Source organism: Ctenopharyngodon idella, chromosome 9 (genome assembly GCF_019924925.1).
Source record: "Ctenopharyngodon idella isolate HZGC_01 chromosome 9, HZGC01, whole genome shotgun sequence".
NCBI lineage: Eukaryota > Metazoa > Chordata > Actinopteri > Cypriniformes > Xenocyprididae > Ctenopharyngodon > Ctenopharyngodon idella.
In genome coordinates this window covers 10,973,968-10,994,456 of record NC_067228.1, presented here as the reverse complement: position 1 = coordinate 10,994,456, position 20,489 = coordinate 10,973,968, and the positions used below count along the sequence as shown (strand labels likewise).

At 38.7% G+C, this 20,489-nt stretch overlaps 1 protein-coding gene across 6 annotated transcripts in view; it reads right to left on the bottom strand.

The window, feature by feature from the left end:
- Positions 1-477: 477 nt before the first annotated feature.
- sox1a (SRY-box transcription factor 1a) overlaps positions 478-20,489 on the bottom strand; it is a 93,602-nt gene continuing 73,590 nt past the window's right edge. The window contains exons 1-3 of one of the 6 annotated variants that reach the window (XR_007931731.1): positions 11,687-11,836; positions 11,430-11,595; positions 478-3,557 (exon numbers count right to left, since the gene is read on the bottom strand). Coding sequence is in view for 1 of the 6 variants with exons in the window: in XM_051906589.1 (XP_051762549.1) it covers positions 7,137-8,147 (1,011 nt within the window). In the remaining 5 variants the exon portion in view is untranslated. Of the gene's footprint in view, positions 3,558-5,151; positions 9,734-11,429; positions 11,596-11,686; positions 11,837-20,489 lie in introns of those variants that run through there. The other 5 variants (XR_007931730.1, XR_007931729.1, XR_007931728.1 and 2 more) reach the window with 5 other exon arrangements.

The window sequence follows — 20,489 nt, the reverse complement described above, 5'->3', positions numbered from 1 at the left end:
GGAACCTATGCATGCATAAAAGTGAGTCTCTGTAATGCATGTAAGCAGACACTAGAAAGAATAGGGAAGAGTGAGAGAAAGAGGGACAGGGAAACAGACAGGGGGGTGGCAAAGAAGCAGTTATATGCCAGACAAAAGAGGACACAGAAGCGGGAAGCAAGTTGCTGAGCGAGAGCACCCAGTGCCGTGAAAACGTGGCAAAAAGCCCCATCCCATTACAATGTCATTTCAGCCCAGCACAGTCTTTAAGTAATAACACTCAGTGGGGTGTGTCATTATCACCCCTAACCCCGCTGCCCCCAATCCGTCACGCAGTCCTCAGGGCAGGTACTTCAACTGTCAGCGACTGTCCACGCGGACTCCATCCACTTCTACAGCTTTAGCCTGCGCTGCTGCACACGCTTCCATATCCTTGCCTGTCTTTATTAAAAAAAGGGGCCCATACAGCCAAGAGCAACAAAATCAATGACCAATCCATAAACATCAACTTCTTTTATTGTTGTTTCTTTCTGTCTCCCTCCCTCTTTCAGATGTAAAAGCAACACAATCAGACACAGTCAAAGTTTATCCCATCACAAAATACAGAAGCACAGTGGGACTCCAGCAGCGGTATAACACAAACAATTCTCAGGCCTATTTTCTGACACCTGCTGAGAGGAAGGGCACCTTGTGAGATGGGTCAAACTAGATGCGAGGAAAAAGTAATTTACAGTTAAAGTTGTCATTCTTTTTGTATATGTGCTACAAGTTGTTTTCTAGGTGCATATTTGATCTCAGACTGAAAAATGGGAGAAAGCCAAACAAAAACAAAGGCTGATCGGAACCAAATTACTAGACTTGTAAAATGACATGGCAAATAGATTTTTCAAAATACTCAAAATCTTTTTGTCTGCATAAATGAATAATGTCTTTGTGCTAAATTGTCTATTATACACCAAATGTAACGCTTATTACTTCATTTAAGTTCAGATTTTTAGCTCATAAGGCATGTAAGCTCGCCATGACAAGCATTGCATTTGTACAAGCTCAAGCACTAACTTTGACTTCCGATCAAGTCACACGAGTCGTATACAGAGGCGAGGGTAATCTAAGTATAGAAAAATAAAAGCAGAGCGATAATTAGAAAACGTACTACTTCACTTGTTTTCTTTCTTTTTTTTTTCTTCTTTTTTTTTTGAAAATGTGTCGCTCGTGATATAGCCCAACAGAGAACATATGCGGAGGTTGTGTTTGAGTCGCGTTTATTTCAGGACCTGGACAGCTCCTCTACAACTTTAGAGCGCGTCCATTTATCTCTTCAGCTGTAGACTAGATGCCACATTGCTATTGTTTCTGATCTAATATATCAACTTCTGTGGGAAAATCGCGAGTATTTCAAATTCTCTTCCTGTTCGCACAGACTTCGGCTTACAGTAGGGTTGTGTTAGAAGTGATGGAAGAGTGTATTGGGAGAGAATAGTAGCATTGCAGCTGCGCTGAGCTGTGAAATTCGCCGAACAATTGGGATCACTGTTCGTCTTCCTCTCGCCTTTCCCCTCAATTAGCATAGTCCGTTGTGGTTGATTGACTACCATAGCCGGGCCGGGTAAGTGCTTTTGTCCTCTAATCACACGAGGACAGCAGGGGTGACAGGACACAGGTGAGGCCAAGACTGGAATAGATTTATAGCATATTTATAAGGCTAAGCATGGGAACTGAAACATGCTTAAATCTCAGAGACCTTTGCTATTTGTATAATTCAGGAATCAAAGCCAACATAGTCTTGATCTATAGACTGCCACAATATGGTTACTTCCCAGTCCTAAACCCCACGCAAAACGACTTAACGGGACAATCCAGGGCACGGGAGAAACTGATTGTGAATGGGTGTTTGCGCCCCGCTGATCTCAATTAGCCCTTGTTGACTCTGTGGAGGATTAAATTAGCCGCATAAAGTAAGACTGAGTCCTCACTCAAACTGAGGAAATGTTGGCAGAACACTTTCTGTGGTATTTTGATGTCCAGTGAATGAAAGATGCTGCACTCGAAAATATTTTATATTTAATAAATAAACAATTATTTAAATAAATAATTATTTGGCTAAACTTGATTTGTGAAAATGTTTTATTAACATAAAATGTCCATGTGAAGTCAACTCGAATACCTTGAGTAGCCGCAACTAAATTGGAATGAGAAAACCAACTACTAGCTAGCAACCACGCACGTTAGCATGCTAAATGTTGGCAGGAAGCTCAAGACACTGACATTTGTACAACAATTTCTCTTTATGTAAAATAACTTAATTCCATGCGTCTCTCCTAAAACTAAACAATCTCCTCTCCTCACCGCAGTGCTAAAACTTCAGCATGATAAAATCTCTTCTTAAATCCCGATAGAGTAATACTAGCAAGTCTCATTTTTTCATATTTCCCCAAAACAAACAAATTAATAAAACAATTAACAGTAAAATAAACAATTAATTTCAACATTTAGGCTACTCTTTCCATTCAGGTACATCATACTGGTAACTAAAAATGTTAACACAAAAGTGAACCTATATTTTACGAATTTAAAAAAAAAAAAAAAAAAAAAAATGTTACGAAATGTTAATTAGGCCTAAGTGGGTTATTCCAAATAAACTGAACATTCATGGACTATAGGTTTATTTAGACTAAAGTCCAAAAGGTAAATGACATTGGGCCTAAATTTATACACCAACAACATTAACAAATGTCATGTCGTCCTACAACTGGGCGAAACGGAGTAAAAACGACAAGTTATTAAAGTTCTGAGAGGCAACAGGACGCTGTGGAAATACTGTGGGCAGATGCGTCGCCGCGCCCTGATTATTATTCCCGCCTGTCGCTTTGCTGTAATGAGCGCGCGGCCGACTGTTGGCGCGCTGATTACCGGTCCTTGGGGATCCTGTGTTTTTCCTGAGTAATTGATAGTTAGACTCCGCTCTAATTAAATACGCTGTCTGCTTCATTGATGTAGATTTTTCGCACCAGGGAGAATGAATTGGGCACAGTGAGCGAGAGCAGGCCTTTACGTTTTATGAATCGTTCTTAACCCTGAACCCCAATCGTGAGACACCAGACAATTCAAAATGCATATGGCAAAATGAACACAAAATATGCTTCGGATGCACAGCCATTTTAGTTCACTGTCCTGAGAAGGCTGAGCATCATTTTATTAAGGCCTTCGAAAAGTTTCTCCTCTCTTTTCGCTCACAAGGGAGAGGACATTTAAGGTGTTCTTTTCCCACCAAATCCCTGGCCGCTTCCTGGGACGCTTTGCTTTTTGTGTGGTCTCCCGGCTTGTCTTGCTCTGTCACTATAACTCTGAAGGGTTGCCCCGGTTTCCCGCACACCTGCGTGGCTGCCCGGTCCCTTCAGGAATTCGCTGGGGCTTGTAATCAGCTTTGTGGAGCCATTGAGTGCACGGCTCAGTGAAACTTCCCAACCTCACAGCGCGCTGGACCGCTGAATGGGAGTCACAGCGTGGGGCGCCTCTCCAAGCAGCGGGCCTGCCAAATTCCAGCAGAGTCTCTCACAATCATCCTTACACAGACCTCTCTGCCGAACACGAGGGCGAGAGAAAGAGAGAGAGAGGGAGAGAGAAAGACAAAACAGACAGTTAAGGTACGAAAGGGTAGTTTATTAAACAAGCAGTTTGCTTCATAAGCGCCTTGAAAATTTCATATAGCCTTGCATTGGTCAGCTAGCTTTTTTTTTTTAGATAAAGCAGTCTAGACTTTTTGAACAGCAGTCGTTTTATAATGGTAATTGGATTCTCAGTGATGCACAACAACATGAGAAAATCTGTGAAAAGCAATCCCATGGGTGCATCACTAAATTAGTCCACTGAATTAGCCTACTGTTTGCTCTTCCGAGCAATAATGACGCAATTCAGACAAAAATCGTAGTGAAACTTAAGGGGCTGATTTACATGCGACAATACCCGGGCCCCTGGTCGGTGTCTGCCGCGGTTAAAAGAGACTGTTGGTCACGGTGTGGAACAAATAATTTATAATTAGCTGAAAGAAAGCAACATTTCGCTAAATAAAAGTTTGAATAAAGTTGCTTTTTCGTGGCGTTGTGCATACATGCTTAAATTACTGCTTTGGAATCGCAGACTGCAGAAATTACGGCGCAGCATCTCGCCTCTTGGAAGGGCGCAGGATTAAGAGGCAGCAAGATTGTTAAACATGTCAACGTGTAATTGCACGATAAGGCCCTCGCGAGGAATTTATTGGCCCAGTTGCTATTTCTATTCCTCCCTAATCTCGTTCAGCACATTCGTTCCGTGCAATCTGTCTCCGTAATCTTCTGTGACAGAGCAGCGACCAATAGCAGCGTACCGGGTTTTTTGGAGAAGGGAGAAAATATGCAGAGGCGTGATAAAGTGATGCTAATTATCCCCATTTAGGACAGCGAGTGCAAGAGATCGGGAGTTTTCATACGAGCCAGCAGTGTTGATGGCTTCCCAGCACAGAATATATCGGTGGCTACAAGATAAGGGTATCGCACGTTGAGACGATTTATTGGTTCGAGTCCACCGCCACCCCTCCCACCTCGAACTCCATCCCATCCTTTTCACCCATCCCACCTCGCGTGCCTTCCCCTCCTTTGGCGGGGTAGTAAATTATTTTGGTTAAATTTACCAGAACGCTTCTCTTTAACCTGGCAAGTGCCGTGACTTGGTTCTCCGCCTCTCTATTTTCGGCGCTAATCCGTGTAGTTTTTCATCTGCAGATAAATACAAAGTGGACATTCTCATGTAGAAGTGGAGGGGAAAGGAAAGTGTGTGTTCAGAATAATTGACAGTTTAATGTAAGGTCTGTTTTCATGAAAGAACCGTGACAAATAAAACATACAAAAATTACTGCATTAAGTGTAAAAGAAGAACAGCTAATTCAGTGGTCTGTTAAAAAAAAAAAAAATGCTGCAATCGAGATCGTTCAATTTATGTTTGTTGCAGTTATAGCACTCCTGATTCTGTTCTGCTTCATTTTTTTTTTTTTCAAGTGCGTGAAGTGGCACTTGCAGACTTAAAGGCCTCACGTGCGCATCCAAACAAGAAAAGAGACGTCTGGTGCCATTGCGGCTTTGCACTTCTGACACTTGTTGCTAAACTAGCCCCAGGGAGACAGAAGGTAATTGTAATAACCTTTGACTTTCTGTCCCAGAGGTCAGCGTCTCTGCTGGCTGATCCAGGTTACTGTTAAACATCCTTCTGCCCCTGCTTATGTTCAGACACAAAGATCTTAAAATAATGACTGAATTCTTCATATGGACTCAAGAATAAATAAACCCCACCAGTAAATAACAGACGAAATGAAAACGTTCACACACTTTTCATATAATAAGAAACTACAGTGGTGCAGTACAAACGTGTTTTGATTAATCGGTGGGCCTACTCAAACACATATGTGTGAATTGAAATCTACTTTAAAAAGTGAAACACGAGCTCTTCATTATCCAAAATATTATAAACATCTCTAGTGAAAAGCTTTTTACATAGAATATGTTTTTAAACACGCAGATGTACTGTTTAACAGGTGAATTCATTTTCAAATTAAGGGTTTTTACCCAACAAAATCTACCCATACAACTCCAATGATTAAAAGAAATAAGGGTTTCTATAGAGGTAAAAGCGTCAGTTAAACCATAAAACTTAAATTGAACTGCAAATATTATTGAGATATTATTGAGACGAAATGACAAAGTTAATGCAATTTCAGTGCACGAAATGTGACGCAAGTTGTCAAACCAACCCTAAACACATGATACACGTATAATGATAGTTTGTTTCATGCTTCAAGTACTCAAAATTATACACCTTAGAAAGTCTACAATGGAAGAAGCAATAGTGAACTGGGTACACAGCTACAGCCGAATTATATAAGTAAACAAACTATTCAAATTATGAATAAACATATATTTGAAGTACATTTAGTAAAGGATATTCTGATATATTAAACTTCTGCAAGGCGACTTTAACAACATTCAAGTTATCATAATATTTGCATTAATGCAATAAAGTATTTATTATTTTATTCTTAATTTTTTTAAACTTATCTTTATGTTTTTACAATTATCATTCATATATTATTAATTTAGTTTACCTAATCAGACGGCTTATTATAAAGGCACTTAAATAAAATGACTCACTCAAATTATAAACTAATGACAAAAGTATGACACACATTTAAAATACACATTAAAGGTCTACAGGCCTATATAAAATAATTATTTTTTCACCAAAAGGTTCTAATGCATATTTATTGTAAACAAAAAATATATATATATATATTCAAGTTCCTATGACGGGTAAGATCAAGTGTGACCTATTTAGAAAATACGTTTTCCCCGTTTTGATGCTTTCAAAGATCTCATTGTAAAATACATAAAAAATAAAGGTCTTAAAGCAAAATAAATATTAATACCTGCCGATTAATATTTTGTCTTCAATCAACGAAGAATAAGTGTCCACTAGATAGTGTGGTAAATCAAACACATGTTAAATGACAGTCTGATAGGTAACAAAACTAACACCAATTTAGAGCAGAGTAACTTTTTCTCCAATTTTATTTAGACCATGAATCAACGCAAGGTTAAGATTTGAACTGGCAGGAATGCATGTCATAAATTATGTACAGCAGCAGTGACGTGCCAGTCTTTTGAAATATTAAAACTTATTCACAATTTACAAGAAATATTACAACATAAATCTGGTACATTAATTCACGTATACAAACGTTTTGGTAAATGTAATAAGCAGGAAACTCTTTATGGGCTCTCAAAAACATTTCATTGTGTTATTCACGCTAGACTTTTGTTATTATCAACTCAAAAGTCAATTTGCACAGAAACTTAAATATTTAAAGAATAACAGTGTGTCGCATATTTCTTGGCGTGGCCAGAAACGCTGTCAGAATCCTTTTTAAAGACGTCATATTTCAACAATGTTTCACTGAAAGTGATCCATTTCATTAGATCTCAGTTTCTCTCCGAACTGCAATCGAAACAATATTTACCTTTAATTTACAAGAACATCATAAAACATTCTGTACAAAAGTAGTTTAATGACAATCTAAAAAAAGAGGTAAATATTTTTGGTGGAGTGTTACCCATCACTTTCCATCAGCTGTTTCAAATATGCGTCAATGGGACAGTTCCGTTTACTCCGGCAGTTGTGCTCTGATAGTGCTGCGGTAAGGCATGCAGTCTGCTCTGCACAGACGGATCCCCGGATTCCCCGGTCGGTAAATACATGCTTATCATCTCTCTCAAGTCTCCGGGGCAGGGGCCTCGGGAGTGTGTGGTAACCGGAGGGCTTATATTGGGTTCGGACTTGACGAGCGAGCTCAGCGTGCCGATGGCCGCAGAAGTGGCGACGCTGGAATTTTGATGCTGCGTGTATGTTATCCCACCGTAGCCGGACGGAGAAGCGCTCATGTAGCTCTGGGAGTTCGAGATGGGGCTGTACTGAAGAGCAGTCATATCGTAGCGGTGCATGGGCTGAGGGTTGTGCGGGTGATGGTGATGAGCGTGGTGATGGTGAGACCCACTACCTGGGTGCTGGCTGTAAGCGAGCTGAGCCTCCTGCATCATCGCAGCCGCTGCCGCCGCGGCGGCCACCTGGCCGGAGTAAGTGCCGTTCGCCCAGCCGTTCATGTGCGCGTAGCCAGCGCTGGCCGAGCCTCCGTGACCCCCAGGACTCTCCAACCTCTGGCCGACCCCTCCAGGACTCATTCCGACCCCGCCACCCGCACCGCCGAGCAAGCCGCCAGCCAACGAGTACTTGTCCTTTTTAAGCAGGGTCTTGGTTTTGCGCCTCGGTCTGTATTTGTAATCCGGATGCTCTTTCATGTGCATGGCTCGCAACCGCTTCGCCTCATCAATAAAGGGCCGCTTTTCAGCCTCTGACATCACTTTCCACTCAGCACCGAGTCTTTTGCTAATTTCAGAGTTGTGCATTTTGGGGTTCTCCTGAGCCATTTTTCGGCGCTGGCCCCGGGACCAGACCATAAAAGCGTTCATGGGTCTTTTTACGCGGTCTTGGTTGGCTTTGCTCCCCGAATTTGGACCCGTTTGCCCCGGATTCGTGTTGGTTTGGGGTCCAGGGGAATGAAGGTCCGTCTCCATCATCATGCTATACATTCAAGTGGCTTAAAAGTTCTCAGCTAGCAGAGAAAAAGCATGAACTTTCGGCGCTCTGTAGTCCGCTTGAAGCAGGTGCTTCACGAGCCAGTGGAGCTCCGGTGAAATGTGGAATTCAGCTTATTCCCAACCGTTGGCTGTTAGTTTCAGGGTCTCTTTTTGCTCCTGTAGCCTGTTTAGTGTCGCCTCCGACTGCCGTTTCACATCCACATTAATTGAACGTGCATTTGAGTTACTTTTCCTAGTGGAGTTGAAGAGTTAGTTAAAGCGGCGGCCATATGATGCGTTTTGACAGCGATTAAAATGAGCGAGCGGCCAATGGCGTTCCAGCGAGGAGCGATTTGCATGGAGTTCGGTGGAGTGACGTAGACAGCGAGGAAAGAACTAGTAGGCGGAGTGCGCGAAGGGTCAGCACCGCCCCCTCTAAAGTAGAGTAAATACTGAGGTAGCAGTTTGAGCCTCTTCAATGGTTGCAATAAATGAACAAGAGGACAAATGGTAGATTTTATCCATTTAGATGACATTACAAGATACGATCTAATTCTTTATAATAACTGTAATAGCTGCTATGCTCCCTCGTGACGTCTTGCCAAATCTTTGTGTGTAAAAAAACGTCTAGGGTAGCCAACCACTTGTCAGCTATGTTGCTGGATATATGTGATTATAAAACTGTTAAAGGAAAAAAAACGGTCGAAATGAATGTATCACTTTGTTGTCTAAAATAGGCTTAAAAACGTCAAATGAGACCCTCATTTCACATTGCATTCAATTACATCTTTTCAGCCAAAGATAATCAACACATACAATTCACTTCATATTTAGTTATTCTTTGACTGAAACAATATAAAACAACACAATATTTTAGGAGGTAAACAATTTGAAATAGAGGTTCTTAAATCGAGGATACTGCCGTCTGGTGGTGCACTGCTAAGATTTTGTTGCGCGTAAAATTGATATGGAAAACTCAGAAATTCTAAAGTTATCTCAAAATAAAAAGGCAATATAAGGCAAACGTGGAGGCGTTGTCTGAATGAAAATTAGACTTCTAATTTTATTTACCTAATGCAAGGATAATTGTACAAAATGTGATCCAATTGCACGACCGATCGAGAAAAATGTTGAGACAAATATTAAGACAAATATACCTGCCCTGGAACGCCAAAGTATTATTTCGCCATTAAGTTTAAAGAAATATCATTTCAATGTATATTCTTTAGGGATGTTGTATATTTTTGAATAGGCTATAACAAGAAACAAAAGATAGTCAAGGCACTTCATTGCCCTCCCAAAAATATATATTGTTTTTCATTTATTTAGTGATGGTCTCCAGTCACTCATTTTATGTTGATAACATAATTAGTTTTTTTCATTTTCATTTCATTTCATTCTTCATTTTTTTCCCTGTGTTTTTATTAGATTTTTATTAGAATAATCAGATTGAGAAATGCAAGCCATTTTACTACACACTAATAAATATGAAATGTTTCAGAAAGTAATTGTTTTTTATTTATAATGTTTTGTTTCAAATATGCCAACACCAAAGCAAGCACCACCAACATGAACAATAATACAATAATTATATAATGCAGTACTACATATATTAGTATAAATTATAGTAGTTATTTGATTGTTTTTCATTTAAACTGAAAATGAAAATGTGCCATAAGCTATCAAAAAAAAAAGGGCAATTTGAATTTATTTGATTTTTTTTCTTCTCATTTTGTTAGTGTTATGGTAACGATTAGGCAGATTAAAAAACAACACACTTTTATTTTATTTTATTTAATACATTTAAATATTCTTCGGATTAGAACGCTAAAGCACTTCGTGACCCTGCTGAAACAGCGTTCACTGTCAGTTCTCATTTTGCTTCAGTGTCGCGCTCTTCACAGAGTCTTTGTTTTGCGCGCGCTGGGGGCAATAGGGCACTGTTAGCGCACGTGCGAGAGCTGGGGTTACAGCAGTTGTCCAAAACACACAATATTGTAGGTAAAATATTACAGCGATGTCCTTTATAGTTAAAACAACAACAACAACTAAAGACTGAAAAGTTAAAATGAAGTGACAGTTTAAGAGTTATCTCACAAGTATGTTTGCAATCGTTCAGTTCATAAAACATTATTTTGTGACAATAGGGGATGGGGATGGAATGGGGGGACTGAAATATAACATACTCTATATAATTTATGATCCCAAAATATCAATAAGCAAAATGGGAATTGATTATTAAAATCAACCAATAAAATATAATAATTTAAATATTTGTAGCCCATGTCTTCTCTTATATAAGTTTTCACTGTGTGTTGAGCTGTTCATTACTATGAAAGTATTTCACTGCAAAATTAAAGCGTCCTAAACTTGTTTGTTGTTGTAGACTTGTTTAACCTAATTTGGTTGTTTAAGTCCTTTGTGTGGATCTTCTTTTGAACAGGTTGACTTAACAAGGGCTGTGGTAAGACGATGGCTTACACGCATGGAAATGATATCCTGTTAGACAGATGATAGTGACAATCTGTTGATCAATACTCTATCTGAAAGTCCATTTCGTATAATATTTATTTATTTATTTTACAGGGGGAAAAAATACATTAAGTTTTAACAGCATATATACGTATATATTAGTCTACATATTTTAAAATGAACATTTCATTTAATTTAATTAGCGTACTTAATGTAAACTTTTACATTTAAACTTTATTTAAATGATATTTAAATTTAAATTATTGGACAACTGAGCTGGTTTATGTTGCAGGTAGTCTTTTAAAGCTGCACATGTAAAAAATAAATAAATAAATAAATAAAAAAACTTAGCGGGCCAAACTGTCTGACTTCCCTCAAGAATTGTTCCCGCTTAATGCTGTAAACACGAACGCGTGTTATAGTCTTTCGACAATTATTTCTAAGTCTTCCGATAAAATGCGCCTTTGCCGACACTGGATAAACCGGTAGCCTGAAAGAAGTCTCCGGTCTGTTCACAAAGGGAAAAATCGCGTTAATATCTCTTATCCGATATACAGTATATACATCATGCGATCATGTAGCTCAGTATAACTGACGACAATCACAGCTTTCCGTTTACAGGCTTTATGGCGCAGTTCGTGCTAACGTATACCGAACTTCATTTCTGCTAAGAATCAGTTATCCAGGCGACATCGTCTAAAAATATCAAGTTTCTAGATGAGAACATTCATTTACAATCAGTTATTATATTCATATGTAAGACTTTTGCCAGAAGATAATACATGTCAATCTAAATTTTGTTTTAAAGCTATATAAACTTACGTTCCACTGTCCCTCATTTGCAGTGATGTAAAATCGTCCTTACCGGTTCTATCGCTGTCCTAACCCAGCCAAAGCCACTCGCCAGACCGCCATCCTTGCTAAAAATCTACACTTAGTGTGCCAAGGCCAGCCATACCCAGCTCCCAGTCCCACCACTCACTACACACTGAGGAGAGAGACAAGAAAATGAAATTTATTATAGACTCTAAAGACAATTTCAAGTTATTGTTTCTCCCGGCGAAAGGGTTCCTTCTTACATAATAAAGCCCCTTTTGTGTGACGCGGAACAATACAAAACAAGTATTCTAATAAATAGCCACTTTTTTGTTCCCTCTCGAGGATGAATGGAATTGAGCAGTTGGGTTTGAAAGCAGCTGCTCGCGCATTCAGGAGAAGGGGGCGGAGCTCTGGCGCGAGGCGTCTCTCCTCCTTGGAAACGAACTTGAAGAACGGACCCGGCGGCAGCATCACCGAAAAAAACGGTCTGCAGCCTTCACTCCGACATCACCACAAAAGTCTGCCCCCATTGCCCCTGCTGCATGGCCCTGAAGAGCATTACGCTCAGTAACTTTAATTAACCCGGTCATTCTCACTCTTCCTAAACATGCGGTTTATCAGAATTTAAGGATATTCGTAAAAGAGAGCACTTTAGCTACTTATTGCTGGCAATGAAAAACAAGCTCACTCCTTGAGCAAATATCATTTCTGCAAAATACTGTCAGCTATAATGAGTAAATATAGTTTTTACAAAAAATGGTATTACCTCCAAGGCTGTGTTTTACAATGTTGTCCTGAAAAAGTTGCTGTCTTCATGATCCCGGTCTTTAAACTTTTTCAGGCCCCTTGGTGAATAGAGACGGAGCAGGGCCCCCCCTGTATTGCCTGGCCCATTGTGCCACATTGTATACAGCCAGACTTTTTAATTTTACTTTAGTTTTCTTGCAATAAAATTAATGGTTGATGTTAACTTAAAATCATATTATTTAATGTATATTTTCATTATTTTACCAGCATTTAGCAAACAACACTTAGACATTTAACACAATGTTCTTGTAGTTAAACTGTAGTGGAATAATACATAGTATACAAAAATAAGAAATAATTATTCCACCAAATAATTGTTCAGTCATGCTACGGCCACAACTTTCACTATATGTCAAAATAGGGCACATATTCAATAACTGTATGACATAAGCCACAAACTTGTTTCTTACAGCTTTCTGATGCTATTTAAGGGTTTTGGGCAGCAGCAGCTTGCGACCACATGGTTCTGACAGGCTTTCATTGAGCGTGAAACTGTTGTCGTCGCTCAGAAGAACTCACAGAGAGAAACATCATTGCCATCTGATGGCAAACATTTACATTGCCTTCGGTCTCCCGTGTTCTCTCAAAACTCTGGGCATCTTTTCAGTCACCCTCCGACCAGCAAAATTCAAAACTTTTCAATGCTCGTTCAGGTAGGATAAAGTATGGGGAAAGACTAACACATAACATATATGTGCATGCTGCATGTGCAAGATAACATTTAAATTGCTATTTCACAAACTCACTTAACCTGACTGCAAACATCAACTCACTACTCCAAAAACATGAAGTCTTGAGGGTCTTTCCATCAGCTGCAAATATGTAATAGCATTCTTTCCAAGTAGGCGCTCCCTCAGCTCCAAGTTAAATGCTCTTTAGGGATATTATCAATGATTGAAGGGAATATACTCCAGACAGTCTAGACTTTATCAAATGCCTCATGATACCCAATGAAAAGAAAGCCTGTCACTTGTTAATACCTAAAGGCAACCACTGCAGCAATCTCTAGGAGAGTCAGTTTGATTCTGCACACTCAATCCAATTCATTTCTCCCACCCTCATACATATTAAACATGGGAAGAACTTCAACACACAGACAGGAACTATGTATATTTACACAGATTTAACCAAACAACCAAAACAAAAGAGTATGAATTTATTGAATAGCATTACGCTCTAGAATATAATGAAGAGTGTTATGAAAAGTAATTACATGGCAACAGGCAATGATTAGGTTTATCCATGTCTAACTGCCCTTAATTTTATGCCGAAATGTGCATCAGAGCTCGGTGGTGGAGGAAAGCGCCATAGCGTGTGCAGTGTCTTCGCAGAATCATTAGCCCCAAACAGAGACTTGTTGAGCCCCATCAACAGCACGACTCTGAGCTCCATCACTGCACAGTTCATTAATCTCTCACCACGGCTTTTCTGGCTGCCAGTGGTTAAACACCCCTCTCTGAGTATAGCTCTCCTTCACCAGGATACCGCTGTGTTAATTTCCTCTCTCTATTAGCACAGCGCAGTTAATCAGGTTTCCTCTCCCCAGTGGTGGTATGAGCGGGAGAGCCGCGAGCAGGTGTCAAGCCTGTCTGTGTTGCTTACGGCGGCAATCTGTCTCCCAACTTCACCACTGCAGGATAATGGAGGACTCATATGCAGCTGATTCTGCCACTGCTATTGTGTCCAATCTGTTGCATTAAACACTTGGCACACGTAATTACAAATAATCCTGCCTTTTTTCCCTCTGCCACATCTCTTCCCAGGCTCTCTCGCTCTCCTGTGTAAACAAATACTGTAACCCTTTACTAGCAGGCCTCATTAGTATTTGTCGATATCGCCGTGTGGAATTATTTGCTTGTTTTAGACAATTACACTCTCATTACGAGGATTAGTTTGAGTGAAGTCGTGTACGTTTGCCGATCATTTAGTTGAATCAAATGGTAACTCAATTCATCAAGTTTTATCAGTGTTAAATGAACTCTTAGGGCAAGCTCGATCTGCTTGAATTATTTTACAAGGTTATGCTGAAGCCATTAGCTTACTGGGGGAAAAAAAATAATATGAAATTAAAAAAAAAAAAATTATGTTTTTAATTGCATACAATTTTTTGAACTTATCAAAAAGTCAGGGTGTCAAAAAGATTCAGGGACGCAGCTAATGGTGAAAGTGAAATCACATTTGATGGCATAACTTCCACGGTCTGTTTACAGATTCGTATGGTGGTGCAGAGAAAAGCGCCCTGTTGATTTATGCATCATTAGCATAAATGCAAAATATACTGAAAGGCGGAACACATTTCGGCATAACCCTTTGTACTGAGATGAAACAGCAGTCACAACACGGCTTTGAAGGCTCCTCATATCTCTGTCCAGAGCTGTCTGCTGCCTCGTATGTTTTAAGACACAAAAAAGAGAGAGAGATGAGGCCATGAGACCAAAAGGGAGGAAAAATTGTGAGGTCAAATCTAAAAGCGTGTTGGGGCTTTTAAGTCCAAAGAGGTCCTCCTTTCCTCCATCAAATACATCAACTTCACCAGACTTGGTTGTGCTAACTTACCAAATCTCTCAAATTAAAGACAAAATGTGGCAGAGAGGAGCTGGATGTCCCAAATGGAGAGAAAAAAAAAAAAAAAAAAAAAAAAAAAGAGAAGACATTTCTCTGACACAGATTGGACACTTGATAAGAAATGTTTCAATATTAAAAATTTTTAAATGCACCACAGTAAATAGTCAGTGTAAATGTTTACCTTTTGAATTCTTCCTTGTTTTTAAATAAAAATATGATTTAACAATATTTTATTATTATTATTATTATTATTGTTGTTAATTAATTTTGAGATTTTTTTGGCTTTTCATAAAGTGTTTTTTCAGACTAGTGGAAAGAAACATCCAAAATACACTTTTAAGTGTTTCACTTTTAAATGTTTAATCTATTTGCGTCTGTAGATTTCAATTACAATACATATCTTTAAAGACCGTTTTCTCAAAATGAGTTTTTTCTCCTGCACTGAGCTAGAAATCCCTACTTTAGTAGTACTTACATACATATGTTTAATATTCTGAAGGTTTTTACAGAGGGGTTTGTTCATATATAATTTGTTGATTATATACAACATTTTATTCCTTACAAAAAAAAAGAAATTTTATTTTTTTCTGGCTGTTGACAGTATTTTCTGATGTATGGTGTGATTAAAGGAGATATCTAAAATCCTTTAATATTTAATATGTAAAATAAATTTAAAAAAAAAATTTTAACCTGACTTTATCTCAGATTTTTGTTCTAGAAATATATGCAAACTAGTGCATATTTAATTAGCTAATGCCTCATTTGCATACTTAAACATAACATTTCAGAAAACTTATAATACAAAAAATGTTTTCAATTCCTAATCAATCAACCGGGGAATTAAGGTGATATTTATTAGTTGTTGTTTTTGTTTTTTTACCCTATTCACCTGGGGTGTCTTGTCTTAAGATATTTTTCAGAATGAGTCAAGAAGCAAACAATGTGTAATTAACTACAAAACAAACAGGGAAAGTTTAACAAGATTATGGTTTATACCTAATGCATTTAACAGAAAACCCAGGATATTCTACGAATATTTGAAAGAAAAGTTAACTTGGCTAACCTTCAAATAATGCTACAGCTCTTCTCACTGGACATGTTAAGGTATTGCTCAAGATAATTTCATTAAAAGACACAGGATGTTCACTCAGAAACCAATCATCCATTATGCAAGAAAATCTATCCATCACACAGTGAGCGTATATACCCATTATCCAGACATCGATGGGGTGTTTTTCTTATTTTCATTTTTTACCCATCAATTACGGCAAGATTTTAAGCATTGTTCCACTCCTCAATTAGCCGCAACACCTTTTCCTTTGATTGATCCATAATGAATGTAATGGTTTTAACAGACCACAGACAGATCACTTAGAGGAGCTCTGCTAATGGCAGTGGCAGCTCCAGGGCTGGAGTGATGTCAGTTTCTCCAAGCCCCGGCTAATTAGACACTGTGTCGCTCATTACCCAGGTAATAAGCCCTAACGCTAATGGGTATCAGGCAAGACCCCCAAACACTAGAGAAAGGCAGAGAGAGGCGGGAGAGAGGACGGGAAAGAAGATGAGGGGGATGTTAACAGGGGAAGGGGTGAGATAGAGAGCGAGAGAGAGACAAGAAAATGTAAGCAAAGAGAAATCGTGAGAGAATTTTCATGATGGAGAAAAGAGCGCAAGATGAACGGATCTTACAGCGCTAATGCATTTCAATGCTATGCCTTTTAATATAGTACACCAGTCCTATTGGTCAAGAGTAAACATGTCATTTTCAGTACGAGGTAAAGGCACAATGGTTGCTATGCAGTGGATGGAGGGCTGCTGGAGGGGGGAGAGAGTTGGTTGGGGGAGGAAGGAATAGAAGGGGCTGGCATTAGAGAGACGGAGCGATGGTTTCCTTGTTAACCACTTTCCCACTTAGGCCTTGTTAGCACCAGAGCTCTCAGCTGTACCTATTATTGGTGACGGATGCTATGCTTGACTTTTTGAGAATTACACAGACACACACCGGTCTGGTGGATAAAGCCACTGCAGCCTTCACTATACTCTGAAGAAATAGCTCCTACTGTATGAGAGTCACGTATGAAAGATGATGTGATGGTCCACATCATTAAAAAAAAAAAAAAAAACATTGACATAACTGTATTCCAGTTTGGAGATATAAACTTTTCAGTATATTAAATTCTTATGCTATATGTTAAATCTATCTATTTATACAGGTCATTTCTTCATAAAATGTCCACCATCATAACTTTACTTAAAAGGATAGGTCACCTAAAATAAAAATTCTGTCATCATTTACTCACCCTGCAAAACACAATTTGAAGAATGAAGACATTTTTCAAATCACTTTTTCGTTTCAAAGAAAGTAAGGCATAGAATTTTGGCATGAAGGTGAGTAAATGATGACAATTTTCGTTCCTTTTAACTTCACTTAACTGCATGTTTTATTTTAGAATTGTCACTTTTTACAATTCTCAAACAATTGCCATAAGATTATTTTTGTTATTTTAATTATTGTTAAGGTCAGGGCATTCTGCAGGCTGTCCCAAGACTCTATTTAGAGAGCATCAAAAGCTATGTAAGGTACTAAGGTGAGTAATTTGAATTTTATTAGTTCTGCTTGTATCAGCTAATTGCATTTGCCGTTAATGGCAAATTCCACAGCATTCAGGCTTTGCAACAAAAGAATGTGAGTCCATCAAGTCTTTGAGCCATCATTCTTAGCCATCAGACAAATGTCATCACTTTTATGTGACATTTTTAATACCTTATGCAGTTATTTTGTAACAGAACACAAAAGATTAGTATTATGAAACATGCCACTGGAAATGAGATCATCATACAGAGTTGTATCATCAGCAATAAGTGCATTTGTAGTCTTTGAAAGTGTGATCAGAGCAGCCCTATGTTAGTACTGAAATAAAGTTCATTTTCAAATAGGGAGGGGGTCATAATCCCTCATCTCATCTCCTCATGGGGTCATGGCTCACACCTCTCCTAATAACCTTAATCTTATTATACACACAGGCAGAAAAAGTTATCCTTCAATATCTGAGGATTTTCAGTATGAGACTAATGCGGCTTACAATACATTCATTACTGCGCCCTGCTAAATGAAAAATAACAGTGAGACAGCCTCACCGAACTCATAACCGACTCTGACCTTTGTCAATAAATATTCATTAACTTGAATAACCATTTAAGCATTAAATAATATTAAATATTAATTATTTGCTCTAAACTACTTAATTTCAATGTCCTCGCAAATCAACCTTCCCCCTCGTTTTGACCTGCAGAAACAGGAAGAAAGCCTATGTGGGTCTCTAATAGGTTAATTATGATTTTTTTTTTAAAGCCATGGCAGCAACAAGGCTATCTTCATGACAAGAAAAAAAAAAAAGCGAATTACAAAAAAAATCGTACAGTTAACAAAAAGCTATATAAGACATTTAAGATTATTACAAGACAAAAATTCTAAAATACATTCAGGTGACATTTTTATGTACATCAGTAAAACATTTCTCTGAAGTAAAAACGTTGTCTATTTACATTATAAACTGCACAGTCCAGTAAAATGTTTAACAGGAGAAGGCATGATGGTGGTTCTTCACCTTTTAATAAACAACCATGTGTGAATCTTAAATTTACTAAACGGCACATTGTAAAAACAACTTTATCATTGAGCTCAAACAGCAGGCTTTGGCAATAGTAACGGCAAGATCATGGGTTCGATTCCCAGCAAAATGAACATGCATGAACTGATAAAAATGTAAGCTTACAATGTAGTGTTTCTGCCAAATCCATAAATGTAAAAGTAAATACCCTCAGAGGTTAGTTTAGAAATTAACATAACATAATACATTAAAAAAAATTGTTGTTTTTGTGCAGCTGTTTTTTACCATGAAATATGCGGGTCAAATTGACCCACAAACATCACAATCATAATAGAAATTTTGTACGTATTCATATTCCACAACACATTAGAGTATCAGTACTTTGCATCCTAAAATTAGAAAAAGTCATAAAATTTCAAGAAAAGGAAAACATAAAAAAATCATAAGTTAACCAGTAACCAACGCAAAAATCAAAATGTCAAATTGACTCACACTCTAATATATGGGTTAAATTAACTGCAGTTTCCAAAAGTCTAGTTAGAAAAAGTTAGAATAACATCTAAACAAATATCTGATCCATTAACAAAAGCAATAAAACCCGTTCAGCCGTGTGCAACAGAGGTCTCTCAGAGAGCACTTAATTAATCACAATCGAATTCTGAGCATCCAAACTGTTAGCGGCTGGAATTGTGAGTGTGTGTGTGCGCGTATGTGTGTGTGAAATGGCTATTTAACATGCCCATGAGCTGAGCAGCGGGGTCTGAAGACTGTGTAATCTCATTTAACCCTCACTACACAACACTAATTAGAGCTGACACGCTAACAACACACACCGAAAAGCCTCTCAGCGAAAAAGTCAACACCAGCCAATGACCCAGCATGCTTTCCCTTGCTCTGCCCCAAACCCCTGCTCTCCCCGGGGAGGAGGTGCAAATTTAGCCTAAGGATAGCAGGGAGCAGCCCATCCCCTAGCAGGGGCCTCCCCAGAGCCAAATTAAAGCTCTTTGGTCCCTTCTCCCCCTTTTTCGTGAGAAAGGGTCAGCGCGGTACCCCACCACTTTTTGAGTGCGCAAACGTGTGCTTGCGTGTGTGCGTAACACAGTCCGGCGGGTGAGCGCCGAGCGCCTCCTTTTCCCTCTCCTGGCTCCCAGCGTTTGAAATGAGGTCATCATTGTAAAGGAGGTCTGAGTGGATCAAAGCCCCCTACCTACACCTGCCCTTTTCTTCCCTCCTTGCTCTCTCTCTTTTCTCTCGCTTCTCATTTATGTCTTGAAGTTTCCTATTGACTAGTAGCTTCTAAGAAGCCCCCTGATGCCCTGAGATGCCTGGTCCTCTAAAAAGCCCCCACTAAATTTTGCTTACAGCTATATTTTCTGCCAACTGGCTGAGGTTAAAATTGTGGGAGGAAAAAAAAAGCCACCCACTAATTCACTTTTATTCGATTACCCACTCTGGGTTTTTAAAATGCATTTTTTTTAAATGAAGCAGGCATTGACAGAAGTGATGAGATGGGCCATGTCGCAGATAAGGCCTCTAATCAGCATATTTAACTTTGCCGTGCGTTTTAAAATTGTGAGGGTTTGGAACGACAGAAATGCACATCCAATATCAGCCCACACTGAGGGACAATAACACACTATTTTGATGCAAATCAAGGGACCCATTAATGTTTAAATTTATTTCAGTCCCATCCAGTAAAAGAACACATTTATTTCCTGCAAACCCAGATAATTACTTTGCCACAAAATGCATATTCCATTAAGTCAGGTGAACATTGTTTATTATATTTTGTTTTGTCGGTTTATGATAATGCAATTTAAGAGTGAATGACATTCAGACCATTACACTTGATGAGAAAATAAATGTTAAAAAGAAACAAACAAAAAAAAAATCTATAAATTCTGGGTAAATGTAAATTCAAGTTTAGCTATAATGTGAGTGCATAGCTTTGTAAAATGCTTGCTTTTGTCCTTCAGCTCCTTAAGCCTCATAATATTTCTACAGTTGTGACACCCTGATAATCTTTGACGCTTGGAATGAAATTATGCTCTCATTACAGTGTCCACTATATAAAAATCCT